General features: G+C 48.1%; 1 protein-coding gene across 1 annotated transcript in view; it reads left to right on the top strand.

Annotated features, from left to right (window-relative positions):
• Positions 1-20,116, top strand: part of atf6 (activating transcription factor 6) — a 124,446-nt gene that overhangs the window by 41,048 nt on the left and 63,282 nt on the right. The window contains exons 8-10 of the mRNA XM_036978881.1: positions 18,490-18,675; positions 18,818-18,909; positions 19,759-19,893. Of these exons, the coding sequence (XP_036834776.1) occupies positions 18,490-18,675; positions 18,818-18,909; positions 19,759-19,893 (413 nt within the window). The remainder of the gene's footprint in view (positions 1-18,489; positions 18,676-18,817; positions 18,910-19,758; positions 19,894-20,116) is intronic.

Genomic DNA, 20,116 nt, shown 5'->3' with positions numbered 1-20,116 from the left:
TGATCAGGCCTACCACTGTTGTCATCGGCCAACTTAATGATGGTGTTGAAGTCGTGCCTGGCCGTGCAGTCATGAGTGAACAGGGAGTACAGGAGGGGACTGAGCACGCACCCCTGAGGGGCCCCTGTGTTGAGGATCAGCATGGCAAATGTGTTGTTACCTACCCTTACCACCTGGGGACGGCCCGTCAGGAAGTCCAGGATCAAGTTGCAGAGGGAGGTGTTTAGTCCCAGGGCCTTAGCTTAGTGATGAGCTTTGTGGGCACTATGGTGTTGAATGCTGAGCTGTAGTCAATGAATAGCGTTCTCATATAGGTGTTATTTTTTCCAGGTGGGAAAGGGCAGTGTGGAGTGCAATGTAGACGGCATCATCTGTGGATCTGTTGGGGCGGTATGCAAATTGGAGTGGGTCTAGGGTTTCTGGGATAAGGGTGTGGATGTGAGCCATGACCAGCTTTTCAAAGCACTTCATGGCTACTGACGTGAGTGCTACGTCTCGGTGTGTAATATGTATCCACATTAACTGTACAGCGTACAGGAAATGCACCCAGTCTACAGAATGCCATTGTTGATGATTCACTTCATCGTCCTGAAGATGTTTCTTCAGTCTCAGTTTGTTCCATTCCGTTTCCCGCCTCTTGATCTTCAGTATAGGTGACGATTGCAAAATGACAGGTCAGTGTTGTAGTAATGGAACAGCTGGCTACAGTCGGAATGTGTTGTAGTAATGGAACAGCTGGCTACAGTCGGAATGTGTTGTAGTAATGGAACAGCTGGCTACAGTCAGAATGTGTTGTAGTAATGGAACAGCTGGCTACAGTCGGAATGTGTTGTAGTAATGGAACAGCTGGCTACAGTCGGAATGTGTTGTAGTAATGGAACAGCTGGCTACAGTCGGAATGTGTTGTAGTAATGGAACAGCTGGCTACAGTCAGAATGTGGTGTAGTAATGGAACAGCTTGCTACAGTCAGAATGTGTTGTAGTAATGAAACAGCTGGCTACAGTCAGAATGTGTTGCAGTAATGGAATGGTAAAACAGCTGGCTACAGTCAGAATGTGTTGCAGTAATGAAACAGCTGGCTACAGTCAGAATGTGTTGCAGTAATGGAACAGCTGACTACAATCAGAATGTGTTGTATTAATGGAACAGCTGACTACAGTCAGAATGTGTTGTAGTAATGGAACAGCTGACTACAGTCAGAATGTGTTGTAGTAATGGAACAGCTGACTACAGTCAGAATGTGTTGTAGTAATGGAACAGCTGACTACAGTCAGAATGTGTTGTAGTAATGGAACAGCTGGCTACAGTCAGAATGTGTTGTAGTAATGGAACAGCTGGCTACAGTCAGAATGTGTTGTAGTAATGGAACAGCTGACTACAGTCAGAATGTGTTGTAGTAATGGAACAGCTGACTACAGTCAGAATGTGTTGTAGTAATGGAACAGCTGGCTACAGTCAGAATGTGTTGTAGTAATGGAACAGCTGGCTACAGTCAGAATGTGTTGCAGTAATGGAACAGCTGACTACAGTCAGAATGTGTTGTAGTAATGGAACAGCTGACTACAGTCAGAATGTGTTGTAGTAATGGAACAGCTACAGTCAGAATGTGTTGTAGTAATGGAACAGCTGGCTACAGTCAGAATGTGTTGTAGTAATGGAACAGCTGGCTACAGTCAGAATGTGTTGCAGTAATGGAATGGTAAAACAGCTGGCTACAGTCAGTTGGAGGAAATATCATGTGACAGGTCAAAAGGGGTGGTGTCCTTCGGGTGCTTTTATGTTTCGCTAGGGTGCTGTAAGGACAGCTGCAACACATAACACACAATTCACACTGGTGATATGACCTCCTGTGCTGTCTACACACTAATTACCAGTACTGAGAAGTCCTACACACCACACTACACTGGTTTCAGCTCAGACAAGGCATTATTTCACTTCAGCAGAGGCCGTCCAAGAGAAGCAAACCAGGCACAAACAAGACAAGAATAGTCAGTTATAGCGTATTTTTTGGGGTTTATACTAGCCAGTGGTTTCTCAGTAAAAGTCCTCTGTCTTTTGTGCTGGTTTTGTTTTAGGGGGCAGCTTTCGTTGTTCTCTATTAAAAGCTAAGGGATAGTTTTTGTTTCTTTTGGTCTTTTTGTTACTATGTTGTAAACTCATTTGAAAATGCCGGCTTACACACACTTCAGACGCCCGAATTTATGGAGAGTCAAACTTGAATAGAAATTAAAAGTGGGCTGGCACGTTTTTAAAAGCTTTTCCTGACATACTGAATGGTTTCATACAACCGCTCTCAACCCCGTTCGGTTTTTGGGGTCGAATTCAGGCATAACAGCGACCTCTCACAGAAGTCCCCCGCCTGCTAATCCGAGGCCATGGTTGTGCTTCCGTTGTGGGTGTGATAGAGAAGCAACCTTTTTATTTGCATGCAATTAACATATATTAACATGCATTAGCATTTCTCCCGACAGTGGAAGGACTTCTCTGGCGCGCTGCATCAAACAGAGGTGTGCTTCAGCAGCAAGGAAGAGACTCACACTATTGTTTCAGATGGCACTTTAACCTCTTCGAAAGAGAAAGTGACTTATTTTTTGTTCAGTGTTCGATAGAGCGCTGTTTGAACTCGGGCTTATTGCTTTTAGATTGGTCTTGGTTTCTAGAAGGATCCTTCATATAGCCAGCAGGTAGTAAAAGGTCATTCCTGTGGCTGTGAGTACCAGTAATTCCTTACAGTAACCACCACTTGCAACAGCCCTTGTGGTTTTCACAAGGATCTTTCAGAAGTACACATCCTCTGTTTCTCTCTCGGTTTCTCTCTCTCTCTCGGTTTCTCTCTCTCTCTCGGTTTCTCTCTCTCTCTCGGTTTCTCTCTCTCTGTCTCTCTGTCTCGGTTTCTCTCTGTCTCTCTCTCTGTCTCTCTCTGTCTCTCTCTCTGTCTCTCTCTGTCTCTCTGTCTCTGTTTCTTTCTCTCTCTCTCTGTTTCTTTCTCTCTCTCTCTGTTTCTGTCTCTCTCTCTCTGTTTCTGTCTCTCTCTCTCTCTGTTTCTCTCTCTCTGTTTCTCTGTCTCTCTCTCTGTCTGTCTGTCACTCTCTCTCTGTCTGTCTGTCGCTCTCTCTCTGTCGCTCTCTGCGTCCTCCCCCAACAGGACGGGTAGCCTATTCTCATCAGAGAGGTCTTTGAAACCTTAAATAAGGGTTTCAAATATGGGGAAATGACACTCTCAAATTTTTTGTAATTTTTTTTAAACATTTTGTCAGGAAATGCAGCTCTGTCTCAGGTTCTGCTGTGGTGCAGTGGTTACACAGCCTTTCCTCTACAGGGAGCCAGGTTTTCCTGTGTCTACCCTTCTCAATGGCAAAACTGTGCTCAGTGAGCCTGTACTTTGTCAAGGGTTTTCAAAGGTTTTGATCAGTAACCATGGTCAAAGAGTTAGCCACGGTGTACTGTCGATTTAGGGCCAAATAGCACTGCATTTTGCTTTGTGTTTGTGCATGTGTTTCCCAATAAGCAGTGTAGTTTTGTTTTGACTGTGTTGTAATTTGGTTTATTCTGATTGATTGGATGTTCTGGTCCTGAGGCTTCAGTGTGTTAGTAGAACAGGTTTGTGAACTCAGCCCCAGGACCAGCTGGATGAGGGGACTGAGGCTTCAGTGTGTTAGTAGAACAGGTTTGTGAACTCAGCCCCAGGACCAGCTGGATGAGGGGACTGAGGCTTCAGTGTGTTAGTAGAACAGGTTTGTGAAATCAGCCCCAGGACCAGCTGGATGAGGGGACTGAGGCTTCAGTGTGTTAGTAGAACAGGTTTGTGAACTCAGCCCCAGGACCAGCTGGATGAGGGGAATGAGGCTTCAGTGTGTTAGTAGAACAGGTTTGTGAAATCAGCCCCAGGACCAGCTGGATGAGGGGACTGAGGCTTCAGTGTGTTAGTAGAACAGGTTTGTGAAATCAGCCCCAGGACCAGCTGGATGAGGGGACTGAGGCTTCAGTGTGTTAGTAGAACAGGTTTGTGAAATCAGCCCCAGGACCAGCTGGATGAGGGGACTGAGGCTTCAGTGTGTTAGTAGAACAGGTTTGTGAAATCAGCCCCAGGACCAGCTGGATGAGGGGACTGAGGCTTCAGTGTGTTAGTAGAACAGGTTTGTGAAATCAGCCCCAGGACCAGCTGGATGAGGGGACTGAGGCTTCAGTGTGTTAGTAGAACAGGTTTGTGAAATCAGCCCCAGGACCAGCTGGATGAGGGGAATGAGGCTTCAGTGTGTTAGTAGAACAGGTTTGTGAAATCAGCCCCAGGACCAGCTGGATGAGGGGACTGAGGCTTCAGTGTGTTAGTAGAACAGGTTTGTGAAATCAGCCCCAGGACCAGCTGGATGAGGGGAATGAGGCTTCAGTGTGTTAGTAGAACAGGTTTGTGAACTCAGCCCCAGGACCAGCTGGATGAGGGAACTCTTTGTTTTCTTTGCTCAGTGCTTGGCATTGCAGGGCTTGGTAATGATATGAGAGGGGGTCACTGTATTTAAGTTTTGGAAACATCTAAATGGCTCTTTTTTTAAAGTTTTTATTATTAGTGGATATTGGCCTAATTCTGCCCTGCATGCATTGTTTGTAGTTTTCCTCTGGACATGTAGGATAATCTTACAGAACTCTGCATGCGGGATTTCAATGGGGTGTTTGTCTCATTTGGTGAAATCTTGTTTTGCAAGTGGAACCCACACCTCGCTGGAATAAAGTGCAATTGGTTCTATGACGCATTCAATTAGTTTTTGCCAAATTTGAATAGGTATTTCAATTTGAATTGGTTTTTTAATGGTGCAGAATGCCCTGCGTGCTTTCTCTCTCAGCTCATTCACTGCATCATTAAGGTGTCCAGTTGAGCTTATTTTTAAACCTAAGTAATTGTAGTGTATTTTGTACCAATTGAAAACTTTGGTCTAATTCCCTGAGATCTGGATCTTCCCTCCAAAATCATTATTTTAGTATTTTTGGGGTTTACTGCTCTAACAGGTCCAGGTTCTGATGTAGGCCATGTGCTGTGGGTGACAGCAGGCATTGGTCATCTGTGAGGAGTAGGCATTTAACCTCTGAATTGTGGAGACTAACACCAGGGGCTGAGGATTTTTCTAGAATAGTGGCCAATTCGTTGATGTAAATATTGAAGAGTGCAGGGCTCAGATTGCAACCCTGGCGAAGGCCCCGCCCCCTGGTTAAAGAATTCTGTTATTTTCTTGCCAATTTTAATGCTGCACGTATTGCCATTATACATTGATTTAATTATGTCATATGTTTTACCCCCGACACCACTTTCAATAACTTTGTCGAACAGTCCTCCTGTATGCCAAATAGAATCAAATGCTTTTTAGAAGTCGATAAAGCAAGTGTATATTTTGGTGGAACATGTTTTATCTATCAGGGTGTGTAGGGTGTAAATAAAATCAGTCGTGAGTTTAGGCCCTGAATGTTCCACATGCTGACTGATAGGTTGAGTTTAGACCCTGGATGTTCCACATGCTGACTGATAGGGTTGATGACTTAAGGCCCTGAATGTTCCACATGCTGACTCATAGGTTGATGAGTTTAGGCCCTGAATGTTCCACATGCTGACTGATAGGGTTGATGACTTAAGGCCCTGAATGTTCCACATGCTGACTCATAGGTTGATGAGTTTAGGCCCTGAATGTTCCACATGCTGACTGATAGTGATTTCATGTCGCAGAAAGAAAGAATAGCAATCAGAAATACAGTAACTACTAACTAAAGTTAAGAGATAAACAGGATAACAACTAACATTTTTTTAAATATATATTCCTATTCATTGAACAACTAACTTTTAGTACAATTAGTGTTTAGTTTAGTTTAGTGCAGATGTATTGGAGGAGCTGTTTAATCTCACTCAATCCTACAGAGTTCTCTTGTCCTCAGTGTTATAATAGTAGAAAACACAAGGTGCAATTTTGAAATTTGGTTGTGCATCAGCAGTTTTTCAACAATTTAGCCTTCGGGCCCCCAAAAAGACTTGGGCTGTCTTTGACTGCATTTGTACTCAGACCTGCGAGCCAATGTGTGCCCTACATGATGAATTTACGATTCTTTTGTGGTCCCCACCTCCATCAAAGTTGCCCATCCTTGCTCTGGGGGAATAATCTAGACTGCCCTCTCTGTTATGTTATCTGTTATGCCAGTCCAGTCGACTGAAGGATTGCTGTTGACATTAACATGGAACATATTTTAGCAGTTGTTGTTGTTGTTGTTTTTATGAATGGTAATGGTGAACCTCAGCTGTTTCAGAGCTGTGTTTGCACAGTCCGAGTGGAGACGAGGACTGGGAGTGTCTGGAGTCTGGAGTCTGGAGAGGAGGAGTCTGGAGAGAGAGCATTGACCAGGAATTCCGCCGAGCTACAAGAGGCCAAAACAAACCAGCCACTTAGGCCGTTTTTTACAAACCTGACAGTCAATAACGTTACAATACAGAAATGAAAGGGGGGGGGGGGGGTCATTGTGAGAAAAGCATCAAAACCAGGTTTTTGGAGCTGAAATAAACCAGAATCTCAGGATAAATAGTCCATCCATGGTTCCAGAGAATAAACCTGTATTTAGACTCATCAAATGTCTAAAATCAAAAGGATTTGAACTCTGTCAGATATGTTTATACGCTGAAAAGCAGTGGTAAATGGTTTAGCTATGTCTGTTGTGTTAGGCCTGGTGTGCTGCCTTAAACAGACTTTTTGCATGACTCAGCCGCATTGGCTCACACAAAGCAGTTGGGGTGTGTGTGTGTGTGTGTGTGTGTGGTTTGACCCATCGCAGCTGTTTTGACTGTATCGTTGTGGTTTGGCCACAGCACAGTGGTTAGAGTGATCAGTAAACCGCGTGGCCTACTTCAGGCAGGTGTTGGAGTGTGTTTACATCAGTGTCATTCCTCAGTGCCAGTCTGTGTTTGAGCTGTGAGCGTGTTTGTGTGTACAGTGCATTTGGACTCCTTGACTTTTTCCACATTTTGTTACATTAGAGCCTTATTCTAAAATTGATTACATTTAGTTTTTTCCCCCTCATCAACCTACACGCAATACCGCATAATGACATCGCAATACCCCATAATGACATCGCAATACCCCATAATGACATCGCAATACCCCATAATGACATCGCAATACCCCATAATGACATCGCAATACCCCATAATGACATCGCAATACCCCATAATGACATCGCAATACCCCATAATGACATCGCAATACCCCATAATGACATCGCAATACCCCATAATGACATCGCAATACCGTATAATGACATCGCAATACCGCATAATGACATTGCAATACCGCATAATGACATCGCAATACCGCATAATGACATCGCAATACCCCATAATGACATCACAATACCCCATAATGACAAAGCAAAAAACGTTTTTGGGACATTTTTGCACATGTATTAAACATTTTAAAAATGATATCACATTTACATACACTACTGTTCAAAAGTTTGGGGTCACTTAGAAATGTCCTTGTTTTTTAAAGAAAAGCACATTTTTTTGTCCATTAAAATAACCTCAAATAGATCAGAAATGCAGTGTAGATAATGTTGTAAATGACTATTGTAGCTGGGTTTTTTTTAATGGAACATCTACATAGGCGTACAGAGGCCCATTATCAGCAACCATCACTCCTGTGTTCCAATGGCACATTGTGTTAGCTAATACAAGTTTATTATTTTAAAGGCTAATTGATCATTAGAAAACCCTTTTGCAATTATGTTAGCACAGCTGAAAACTGTTATTCTGATTAAAGAAGCAATAGAACTGTCCTTCTTTAGACTAGTTGAGTATCTGGAGCATCAGCATTTGTGTGCTCGATAACAGGCTCAAATTGGCCAGAAACGAAGCACTTTCTTCTGAAACTCATCAGTCTATTCTTGTTCTGAGAAATGAAGGCTATTCCTTGCGAGAAATTGCCAATAAACTGAAGATCTCGTACAACGCTGTGTTACTACTCCCTTCACAGAACAGCGCAAACTGGCTCTAACCAGAATAGAAAGAGGAGTGGGAAAACCCGGTGCACCACTGAGCAAGATGATACGTACATTAGTGTCTAGTTTGAGTAACGCCTCACAAGACCTTAACTTGCATCTTCATTAAATAGTACCCGCAAAACACCAGTCTCAACGTCAACAGTGAAGAGGCGACTCCGGGATGCTGGCCTTCTAGCTCTGTCAGGTTGGATGGGGTGCGTTGCTGCACAGCTATTTCCAGGTCTCTCCAGAGATGTTCGGTCGGGTTCAAGTCCAGTCTCTGGCTGGGCCACTCAAGGATATTCGGAGACTTGTCCCGAAGCCACTCCTGCATTATCTTGGCTGTGTGCTCGGGGTGATTGTCCTGTTGGAAGCTGAACTTTCACCCCCGTCTGAGGTCCTGAGCGCTCTGGAGCAGGTTTTCATCAAGGATCTCTCTGTACTTTGCTCCATTAATCTTTACCTCGATCCTGACTAGTCTCCCAGTCCCTGCCGCTGAAAAACATCCTCACAGCTTGATGCTGCCACCATGCTTCACTGTAGGGATGTTGGCAGGTTTCCTCCAGACATGACGCTTGGCATTCAGGCCAAAGAGTTTAATCTGGGTTTCATCAGACCAGACAATCTTGTTTCTCATGGTCTGAGAGTCCTTTAGGTGCCTTTTTGGCATACTCCAAGTGGGCTGTCATGTGCCCTTTACTGGGGAGTGGCTTCCGTCTGGCCACTGTACCATAAAGGCCTGATTGGTGGAGTGCTGCAGAGATGGTTGTCCTTCTGGAAGGTTCTCCCATCTCCACAGAGGAACTTTGGACGTCTGTCAGAGTCACCATTGGGTTCTTGGTCACCTCCCTGACCAAGGCTCTCCTCCCCCGATTGCTCAGTTTGGCCGGGCGACCAGCTCTAGGAAGAGTCTTGGTGGTTCCAATCTTCTTCTATTTAAGAATGATGGAGGCCACTGTGTTCTTGGGGACCTTCAATGCTGCAGACATTCTTTGGTACCCTTCCAAAGATCTGTGCCTCGACACAATCCTGTATCGGAGCTCTACGGACAATTCCTTCGACATCATGGCTTGGTTTTTGCTCTGTCAACTGTGGGACCTTATATAGACAGGTGTGTGCCTTTCCAAATCATGTCCAATCAATTGAATTTACCACAGGTGGACTCCAATCAAGTTGTAGAAACATCTCAAGGATGGTCAATGGAAACAGGATGCACCGGAGCTCAATTTTGAGTCTCATAGCAAAGGGTCTGAATAATTATGTAAATAAGCTATTTCTGTTTTTATTTTTAATACATTTGCAAACATTTCTAATAACCTGTTTTCGCTTTGTCATTATGGGATACTGTGATGTCATTATGGGGTACTGTGATGTCATTATGGGGTACTGTGATGTCATTATGGGGTACTGTGATGTCATTATGGGGTACTGTGATGTCATTATGGGGTACTGTGATGTCATTATGGGGTACTGTGATGTCATTATGGGGTTTTGTTTGTAGATTGATGAGAAATAAAAAAATATATATTCCATTTTAGAATAAGGCTGTAAAGTAACAAAATGTGTAAAAGGTGAAGGGGTCTGAATACTTTCCCAATGCACTGTTCGTAATTATGAGGGTGTGAAAAGCTTACTAAATATTGGGACAGGTGTCGAAATAGAGTGGCAAAGCTGAAAAACTGAGCTATTTGTAAAATAATATGCTCAGATTTCCTTCGAGATTTTCTGCTACGTTCTGGGCTGTAAATCATTACACTACAGGCCTCGGGGAAGCCCCCAACACGGGTAGACACCAGGCCAGGGGGAGGATGCTGTGACCCTGGGTACGATGTGTGTCCAGATGCTTGCCTGTGGAAACACTTGTCACTAAAACCTGTTTAACGTCCCCTCGTAAACTAAAGAAATGTTTTCGTCTTACTTGTTAAAAGATCTGAATTTTGAAGGGTTAACGGATCATCACACACTTCCTCCTTAATTAACCTCTGACCTCTGAGGTGATCTGAATGGAAAGAACAGTCCTGAACAACACCAGGGTGGTCAGCTGATCAAGGAACAGGCTCTGTGGTGCTGCTGTTTATTGCCCTCTGATTAGTCTCGTGTGCCAAACCTCAAAACGTGAGTCTTATGAATCGATAATTCAAGATAATGTGTTGGGAGCGGCTGGTGTTGAGGTTCAGGCTACCAACTGAAGGCAGTTGGAATCTATCAGTGAAAAGTTACCAGGCCTGCCAGTGGTACTCAACCCAACTCCCCCCTTACCGGTTCTGTTGATGTGGCGATTGAACCAGAGCCCACCCCGTGTCCTGGTAACCTCTGTCTCCCGGCGTTCCCAGGCTCTGGTGGTGGCACGGATCCCAGATCTGGGCCTGGAGGACAGAGCGAGAGAGTTTCTCAGGAGACGGAATACCAACTGTTACGGAGCTGTCATCTCTCCTCCTCGTCTGCTCTCCGGATCCAAATAACTTAATCAACCAGCTGGTCCATTAGACCCAGTGTCTTACAGGCTTACTGCTGCTGGGGGGAGAGGGGTGCCGTCAGGTTCCTGGGAGGGGATGTGTTTAGCTGTCATTCACACAGATGGGGGAAGTGTGTGTTTGGGTTAGGATGATTGAGTGTTGATTTAAATCCTTGGGATAATAGGTGATGTTCAGGATGATAAGGTTTAAAAGTTTTTGACTGGGACAAATGACATTTTATTTCTAGTGTGTGTATGAGGCCTAACTCTAACCTCTGATATTAGTCCCTCCAGCTGTCTCTTCAATATGCCCTTCTGGTTCCTTTGGCGCCTGGTTCTCAGACAGAGCCATCTCTCAGATAGGCTAAAGTGTTTAAAGCTTGAACTTCGAAAGAGTATATACACTGGCTATACCAAACATTATATACACTGGCTATACCAGGAACAGCTCCGCCACCCCCCCCCCCCCCCCCCCCCCCCCCCCACCCCTCTTTTAACCTCAGAGCAGCCCCCATGCCCTCTGCCCTCAGAGCAGCCCCCATGCCCTCAGAGCAGCCCCCATGCCCTCTGCCCTCAGAGCAGCCCCCATGCCCTCAGAGCAGCCCCCATGCCCTCAGAGCAGCCCCCATGCCCTCAGAGCAGCCCCCATGACCTCAGAGCAGCCCCCATGACCTCAGAGCAGCCCCCATGACCTCCAGCCCCCATGACCTCAGAGCAGCCCCCATGCCCTCAGAGCAGCCCCCATGCCCTCAGAGCAGCCCCCATGCCCTCAGAGCAGCCCTCACTCAGAGCAGCCCCCATGCCCTCAGAGCAGCCCCCATGCCCTCAGAGCAGCCCCCATGCCCTCTGCCCTCAGAGCATCCCCCATGCCCTCAGAGCATCCCCCATGCCCTCAGAGCAGCCCCCATGCCCTCAGAGCATCCCCCATGCCCTCAGAGCAGCCCCCATGCCCTCCAGCCCCCATGACCTCAGAGCAGCCCCCATGACCTCAGAGCAGCCCCCATGCCCTCAGAGCAGCCCCCATGCCCTCAGAGCAGCCCCCATGCCCTCAGAGCAGCCCCCATGACCTCAGAGCAGCCCCCATGACCTCAGAGCAGCCCCCATGACCTCAGAGCAGCCCCCATGCCCTCAGAGCAGCCCCCATGACCTCAGAGCAGCCCCCATGCCCTCAGAGCAGCCCCCATGACCTCAGAGCAGCCCCCATGCCCTCAGAGCATCCTCCATGACCTCAGAGCAGCCCCCATGCCCTCAGAGCAGCCCCCATGCCGTCAGAGCAGCCCCCATGACCTCAGAGCAGCCCCCATGCCCTCTGCCCTCAGAGCAGCCCCCATGACCTCAGAGCAGCCCCCATGACCTCAGAGCAGCCCCCATGCCCTCAGAGCAGCCCCCATGACCTCAGAGCAGCCCCCATGACCTCAGAGCAGCCCCCATGACCTCAGAGCAGCCCCCATGCCCTCAGAGCAGCCCCCATGCCCTCAGAGCAGCCCCCATGCCCTCAGAGCAGCCCCCATGACCTCAGAGCAGCCCCCATGCCCTCCAGCCCCCATGCCCTCAGAGCAGCCCCCATGCCCTCAGAGCAGCCCCCATGACCTCAGAGCAGCCCCCATGACCTCAGAGCAGCCCCCATGACCTCAGAGCAGCCCCCATGACCTCCAGCCCCCATGACCTCAGAGCAGCCCCCATGCCCTCCAGCCCCCATGCCCTCAGAGCAGCCCCCATGCCCTCAGAGCAGCCCCCATGACCTCAGAGCAGCCCCCATGACCTCAGAGCAGCCCCCATGCCCTCAGAGCAGCCCCCATGACCTCAGAGCAGCCCCCATGACCTCAGAGCAGCCCCCATGCCCTCAGAGCATCCCCCATGACCTCAGAGCAGCCCCCATGCCCTCAGAGCAGCCCCCATGACCTCAGAGCAGCCCCCATGACCTCAGAGCAGCCCCCATGCCCTCTGCCCTCAGAGCAGCCCCCATGACCTCAGAGCAGCCCCCATGCCCTCAGAGCAGCCCCCATGCCCTCAGAGCAGCCCCCATGCCCTCAGAGCAGCCCCCATGACCTCAGAGCAGCCCCCATGACCTCAGAGCAGCCCCCATGACCTCAGAGCAGCCCCCATGCCCTCCAGCCCCCATGCCCTCAGAGCAGCCCCCATGACCTCAGAGCAGCCCCCATGACCTCAGAGCAGCCCCCATGCCCTCCAGCCCCCATGCCCTCAGAGCAGCCCCCATGACCTCAGAGCAGCCCCCATGCCCTCCAGCCCCCATGCCCTCAGAGCAGCCCCCATGCCCTCAGAGCAGCCCCCATGACCTCAGAGCAGCCCCCATGACCTCAGAGCAGCCCCCATGACCTCCAGCCCCCATGACCTCAGAGCAGCCCCCATGCCCTCAGAGCAGCCCCCATGCCCTCCAGCCCCCATGCCCTCCAGCCCCCATGCCCTCAGAGCAGCCCCCATGCCCTCCAGCCCCCATGCCCTCAGAGCAGCCCCCATGACCTCAGAGCAGCCCCCATGCCCTCAGAGCAGCCCCCCATGACCTCAGAGCAGCCCCCATGACCTCAGAGCAGCCCCCATGCCCTCAGAGCAGCCCCTATGCCCTCAGAGCAGCCCCCATGCCCTCAGAGCAGCCCCCATGCCCTCAGAGCAGCCCCCATGACCTCAGAGCAGCCCCCATGACCTCAGAGCAGCCCCCATGCCCTCAGAGCAGCCCCCATGCCCTCCAGCCCCCATGCCCTCAGAGCAGCCCCCATGCCCTCAGAGCAGCCCCCATGCCATGCCTTCCAGCCACCATGCCCTCAGAGCAGCCCCCATGCCCTCCAGCCCCCATGCCCTCAGAGCAGCCCCCATGACCTCAGAGCAGCCCCCATGACCTCAGAGCAGCCCCCATGCATTCAGAGCAGCCCCCATGACCTCCAGCCCCCATGCCCTCAGAGCAGCCCCCATGACCTCTGACCTCAGAGCAGCCCTGTTCATAGGCCCTTGAATATTTTGTCTTTCCCACAATCCATGTCTCAATTGTCTCGAGACCTTAAAAATCCTTCTTTTAACATGTTTCCTCCACTTCATCTACACTGATTTGAAGTGGATTTAACAAGTGACATCAACAAGGGATCATAGCATTCACCTGGTCAGTCTATTTCATGGACAGAGCAGGTGTTCTTAATGTTTTGTCCCCTCAGTGTATATGCCTTCTTCCCCATTCTGTGCATGTATAAACCTGTGTTTCTGTTTTATGATGACTCATTCTTCATGGAATGACACCGCCTATAAACACATCCATCGTCTATAGAGCAGAGCAGGATGATCACATGCGCCATTCTGTCTCCTTTATCCTGACCCCCCGACCTCTGAGTCAGGAAGTTTGATCCTGCAATTGTCTGTGTACTCTGGAGTCTTAGGGGTGACTTAAACCCATGCTGTGTTGCCGGGGGAACCGTTTACGATGTCACATGTCTTAGATGTCTTTATTATTTTCTGCTGCAGAGAGCGGTAGCCATCAGCGAGCGGTAGCCGTCAGCGAGCGGTAGCCGTCAGCGAGCGGTAGCATCAAAGGCTAAATAATTATCCCAGGAAATGAAGTAGAGCAAGGCTAGTTTTTATGTTAACCCCACCTTCTTTCCATTCACTCTCTCTCGCTTTCTGTCGCTACTTTCCCACCCACTCTCTTCTCACACATCCCCCTCTCTTCTCCTATGGTTCTCACTCTTTATTTTAAGGAGCCACATTCCTTAATGATGCTCACTGGTGTTCTGTGCCAGATCTCTCTCTCTCTCTCTCTCCTCTCCTCTCCTCTCCTCTCCTCTCCTCTCCTCTCCTCTCTCTCGGACTATGAGTGCTCATGGGTACGTCATCCTTTTACCACCTGTTTAAGTCCAACTGATAAATCAGATGATATGAATGATGGTCCAGCTGATAAATCAGATGATATGAATGATGAAATGCCCTTCTCCTGTTGACACAACCACCACTGAGAACTAGAACCACCCCTGAGAACTAGAACCACCCCTGAGAACTAGAACCACCCCTGAGAACTAGAACCACCCCTGAGAACTAGAACCACCCCTGAGAACTAGAACCACCCCTGAGAACTAGAACCACCCCTGAGAACTAAGAACCACCCCTGAGAACTAAGAACCACCCCTGAGAACTAAGAACCACCCCTGAGAACTAAGAACCACCCCTGAGAACTAGAACCACCCCTGAGAACTAGAACCACCCCTGAGAACTAGAACCACCCCTGAGAACTAGAACCACCCCTGAGAACTAAGAACCACCCCTGAGAACTAAGAACCACCCCTGAGAACTAAGAACCACCCCTGAGAACTAGAACCACCCCTGAGAACTAAGAACCACCCCTGAGAACTAGAACCACCCCTGAGAACTAAGAACCACCCCTGAGAACTAAGAACCACCCCTGAGAACTAAGAACCACCCCTGAGAACTAAGAACCACCTTCCTGCTGAGTACTAACTGTAATCCACAACAGGTGCTCAGGGCACTCACAGATCAAACCTTTTTTTCTAATGAATGTCTTGTTTTTTGCCCTTTCATCATGATGATTACACTTTTTTCATTTCAATCAGCTGTGATACTGGGGTGGAAGTAACCTATAGGTAGAAATGTCAGTGAAACAAAGTTACGGGGGGGGGGTTGATTTAAAAACATTTTTTTTTAAATGATAATTTAATTTGTTAGAACTTTAACCCCGTAGAGTCGATGTCCATGCCACAGAGGAAATCGTGTTAGTATAATAATACAAATCCCCCATCAATCTGTCTGTTTTTAAATAACTTTATTATCATTTGAGGAAAAAAATACAACAAAATCACCATTTTAGTTTCAGTTATACCATGGCATTGGTGAATAATCGTTTCTGATTGGCTTGAAGGGCATTCTAGAGTGTGCATCATTTCCCTATAATGCACGGAATATTAGCATGGTCGAGTTCAATGGCTGTAGTTCATTCTTACTGTTTTATTGAACAGCCTTTTGAAAGCAAAAGTTGAATTGAAAACATAATTCAATACTAGCAAGCTAGGACTGGATGACTTGGTTAGCTATGCCTTGGTTAGCTATGACTTGGTTAGCTATGCCTTGGTTAGCTATGCCTTGGTTAGCTATGCCTTGGTTAGCTATGCCTTGGTTAGCTATGCCTTGGTTAGCTATGACTTGGTTAGCTATGACTTGGTTAGCTATGACTTGGTTAGCTATGACTTGGTTAGCTAAACTAGCGCAAGTCTGTTTGGTTACCAGGGCAACTACTGTAGCTATCTAGTAAACGCGCATGCTACTTCAGTGGACGTTGAAAACATTTCTACTTGCAAATGAACACATTTGTTGCGGTTTAATGTGTTAAATTATAGCCATGGTATAAAAGGGATAATCAACGAGGGGCTTTATATGTTCTGTGGAAAATAATGCAACTTAGTGGAAGGTCAATTTCACGTCGTGGAACACACCTTCCACGTAGGTCGTTCATTATTTTTCAGAGAACGCATAACCCTCGTTGATTATCCCTTACATGTCCAAATGTGTAGCCTACAGTTCAGGAATATTTACTTTTGCCCTCATGGCTATATTGTTAAGAAGTAAAGTCATTACTCCATGCAGGGTAAGACTATATTGTTAAGATGTAAAGCCATTACTCCATGCAGGGTAAGACTATATTGTTAAGATGTAAAGCCATTACTCCATGCAGGGTAAGACTATATTGTTAAGAAGTAAAGTCATTACTCCATGCAGGGTAAGACTATATTGTTAAGAAGTAAAGTCATTACTCCATGCAGGGTAAGACTATATTGTTAAGAAGTAAAGTCATTACTCCATGCAGGGTAAGACTATATTGTTAAGAAGTAAAGTCATTACTCCATGCAGGGTAAGACTATATTGTTAAGAAGTAAAGTCATTACTCCATGCAGGGTAAGACTATATTGTTAAGATGTAAAGCCATTACTCCATGCAGGGTAAGACTATATTGTTAAGAAGTAAAGTCATTACTCCATGCAGGGTAAGACTATATTGTTAAGAAGTAAAGTCATTACTCCATGCAGGGTAAGACTATATTGTTAAGATGTAAAGTCATTACTCCATGCAGGGTAAGACTATATTGTGGTGGTAAACGAGGAAATTAAATACTTTAATTCAGTTGTTCGGGATGATTGTCAAATAGATAAATCACTATAGTCTGCTATAATAGCAGGATTAAATTGTTCTGAGGATGATGATGATGATGATACCCACCACAGGGTGAAATGTTCTTGAAAAATGTTGGCAGAAATCAGAACTAAGAGTAAACACCGACATTTAGGGAGAGGGAAATCGGTAGAGTAAACCCCCGACGTCCGCTTTAGGGAGAGGGAAATCAGTGGAGTAAACCCCCGACATCCGCTTTAGGGAGAGGTAAATCAGTGGAGTAAACCCCCGACATCCGCTTTAGGGAGAGGTAAATCAGTGGAGTAAACCCCCGACATCCGCTTTAGGGAGAGGTAAATCGGTGGAGTAAACCCCCGACATCCGCTTTAGGGAGAGGTAAATCGGTGGAGTAAACCCCCGACATCCGCTTTAGGGAGAGGTAAATCGGTGGAGTAAACCCCCGACATCCGCTTTAGGGAGAGGGAAATCGGTGGAGTAAACCCCCGACATCCGCTTTAGGGAGAGGGAAATCGGTGGAGTAAACCCCCGACATCCGCTTTAGGAAGAGGTACATCGGTGGAGTAAACCCCCGACATCCGCTTTAGGGAGAGGTACATCGGTGGAGTAAACCCCCGACATCCGCTTTAGGGAGAGGTAAATCGGTGGAGTAAACCCCCGACATCCGCTTTAGGGAGAGGTAAATCGGTGGAGTAAACCCCCGACATCCGCTTTAGGGAGAGGTAAATCGGTGGAGTAAACCCCCGACATCCGCTTTAGGGAGAGGTAAATCGGTGGAGTAAACCCCCGACATCCGCTTTAGGGAGAGGGAAATCGGTGGAGTAAACCCCCGACATCCGCTTTAGGGAGAGGGAAATCGGTGGAGTAAACTCCCGACATCCGCTTTAGGGAGAGGTAAATCGGTGGAGTAAACCCCCGACATCCGCTTTAGGGAGAGGTAAATCGGTGGAGTAAACCCCCGACATCCGCTTTAGGGAGAGGTAAATCGGTGGAGTAAACCCCCGACATCCGCTTTAGGGAGAGGTAAATCGGTGGAGTAAACCCCCGACATCCGCTTTAGGGAGAGGTAAATCGGTGGAGTAAACCCCCGACATCCGCTTTAGGGAGAGGGAAATCGGTGGAGTAAACCCCCGACATCCGCTTTAGGGAGAGGTAAACCCCCGACGTCCGCTTTAGGGAGAGGGAAATCAGTGGAGTAAACCCCCGACATCCGCTTTAGGGAGAGGGAAATCAGTGGAGTAAACCCCCGACATCCGCTTTAGGGAGAGGTAAACCCCCGACGTCTGCTTTAGGGAGAGGTAAACCCCCGACGTCTGCTTTAGGGAGAGGTAAACCCCCGACATCCGCTTTAGGGAGAGGTAAACCCCCGACGTCCGCTTTAGGGAGAGGGAAATCAGTGGAGTAAACCCCCGACATCCGCTTTAGGGAGAGGGAAATCAGTGGAGTAAACCCCCGACATCCGCTTTAGGAAGAGGTAAATCGGTGGAGTAAACCCCCGACATCCGCTTTAGGGAGAGGGAAATCGGTGGAGTAAACCCCCGACATCCGCTTTAGGGAGAGGGAAATCGGTGGAGTAAACCCCTGACATCCGCTTTAGGGAGAGGTAAATCGGTGGAGTAAACCCCCGACATCCGCTTTAGGGAGAGGGAAATCGGTGGAGTAAACCCCCGACATCCGCTTTAGGGAGAGGGAAATCAGTGGAGTAAACCCCCGACGTCTGCTTTAGGGAGAGGGAAATCAGTGGCCAATAATGGGAGATCAGCTTTGCGGATGATTTCAGCATATATTGATGGTTTAACGACAGATCAGCTGGCGATAATATGGTGGCCATCAATGGTTGCAAATGGCCCGTATAGGCTAACGTCTCTCTCTTCATCCCCGCTCTCTCCTCCAGTCGAAGGTGTCCCAGAGGCAGCAGAGGATGATAAAGAACAGGGAGTCAGCGTCTCAGTCCCGTAAGAAGAAGAAGGAGTACCTGCAGACGCTGGAGGTCCGTCTCAAGATGGCGCTGTCTGAGAACCAGCTGCTCAAGAATGAGAACGGCACCCTGAAGAGACAGCTGGAGGGACTACTGTCAGAGGTCAGAGTTAGACCACAAATACCTGTCAACTATATAAAACAGTTTAGATAAAATGTTTTCTGGGCCAGGCTGGGAGTGGATTTGTGATGTAATGATGCGTTTCCTGTGATATAATGTGATGATGCGTTTCCTATTCCTGTAGAACACGGTTCTGAAGACCAGTGCTCCTAAGAGGCGGGCCATTTGTCTCATGGTTGTGCTGGTGTTCCTCATGCTCAATGTGGGACCAATGAGGTGAGTCTCTGTGGGACTGAGGTGAGTCTCTGTGGGACTGAGGTGAGGTGAGTCTCTGTGGGACTGAGGTGAGGTGAGTCTCTGTGGGACTGAGGTGAGGTGAGTCTCTGTGGGACTGAGGTGAGGTGAGTCTCTGTGGGACTGAGGTGAGGTGAGTCTCTGTGGGACTGAGGTGAGGTGAGTCTCTGTGGGACTGAGGTGAGGTGAGTCTCTGTGGGACTGAGGTGAGGTGAGTCTCTGTGGGACTGAGGTGAGGTGAGTCTCTGTGGGACTGAGGTGAGGTGAGTCTCTCTCATTCTACCACACTTACCGCACTTGTTTATTCCCACTGCAAAGCCTTTAAAAAGGTCAGGGGGAGTGAGCACGTGTCTGTCCACTTCTGGGACTGAGAGAAGGGTAGAAAATCATATCGTAGCCTGTGTTCCCCAAACTGTTGGAGTTCAAGGGGCATGATGTGTGCATGCGCTTGTGAAGTGTTGGTGTTCCTAGCTAGGAATTTGCTGTTTCAGTAGCAGACTGAGAGAACATAGTGTGGTTTTGAATGTAACTGTGAATGAGCATGTGACTCTTGAGTCTTTAGAGGAACACTATTGGGGCCGTCCATTGGAATGTAAAATAGCCACCATATGGGGCCAGATGGCATGAAATGATGAGACACATGGAGGTCAGAGTTGAGATTCTGCTGTTGTTTTTAAGACTGAATGTCTTTGGGCCACTGGATGTTAGGCTCATTGATTTCAGCCTTCTTTACTCTGGGTTTTTTGATCATGTCTTTCTTTCTCTGTCTCCCTCTTTCTCTCTCTCCATCTCTCTTCTCCCCTCCTCTCCCCTTCCCCCATCCTGCTTCAGTTTGTTTGAAGGTGGCCGTGGCTCTAAACTTCAGGCTGGCTCCATGCACAGCGGCAGACATCTGCTGGACTTCTCCCCAGAGACAGACACCTCGGTGGGCCCCGAATCCCTCCAGACCACCCCTCCGACCCACAGGTAATGACCTAACTCAGTATCACCACAGACCTGGCTGTGGCGGGAGTGCTGCATGTCATAAACCTGCCTCCCCTTTGCTCTGCACTTTAACTGTTTATACCACACACACACACACACACACACACACGTCAGTGTTGTCCAGGTCAGGATATTCTGACAACTGATCACTTAACCCGGAAGCCAGCTGCACAATTGTGTCGGAGGAAACACCGTTCAACTGACA

This window comes from Oncorhynchus mykiss, chromosome 5, assembly GCF_013265735.2.
Source record: "Oncorhynchus mykiss isolate Arlee chromosome 5, USDA_OmykA_1.1, whole genome shotgun sequence".
Taxonomy (NCBI): Eukaryota; Metazoa; Chordata; class Actinopteri; order Salmoniformes; family Salmonidae; genus Oncorhynchus; species Oncorhynchus mykiss.
The sequence above is the reverse complement of the archived record's forward strand: the minus strand, read 5'-3'. Positions and strand labels throughout refer to the sequence as shown.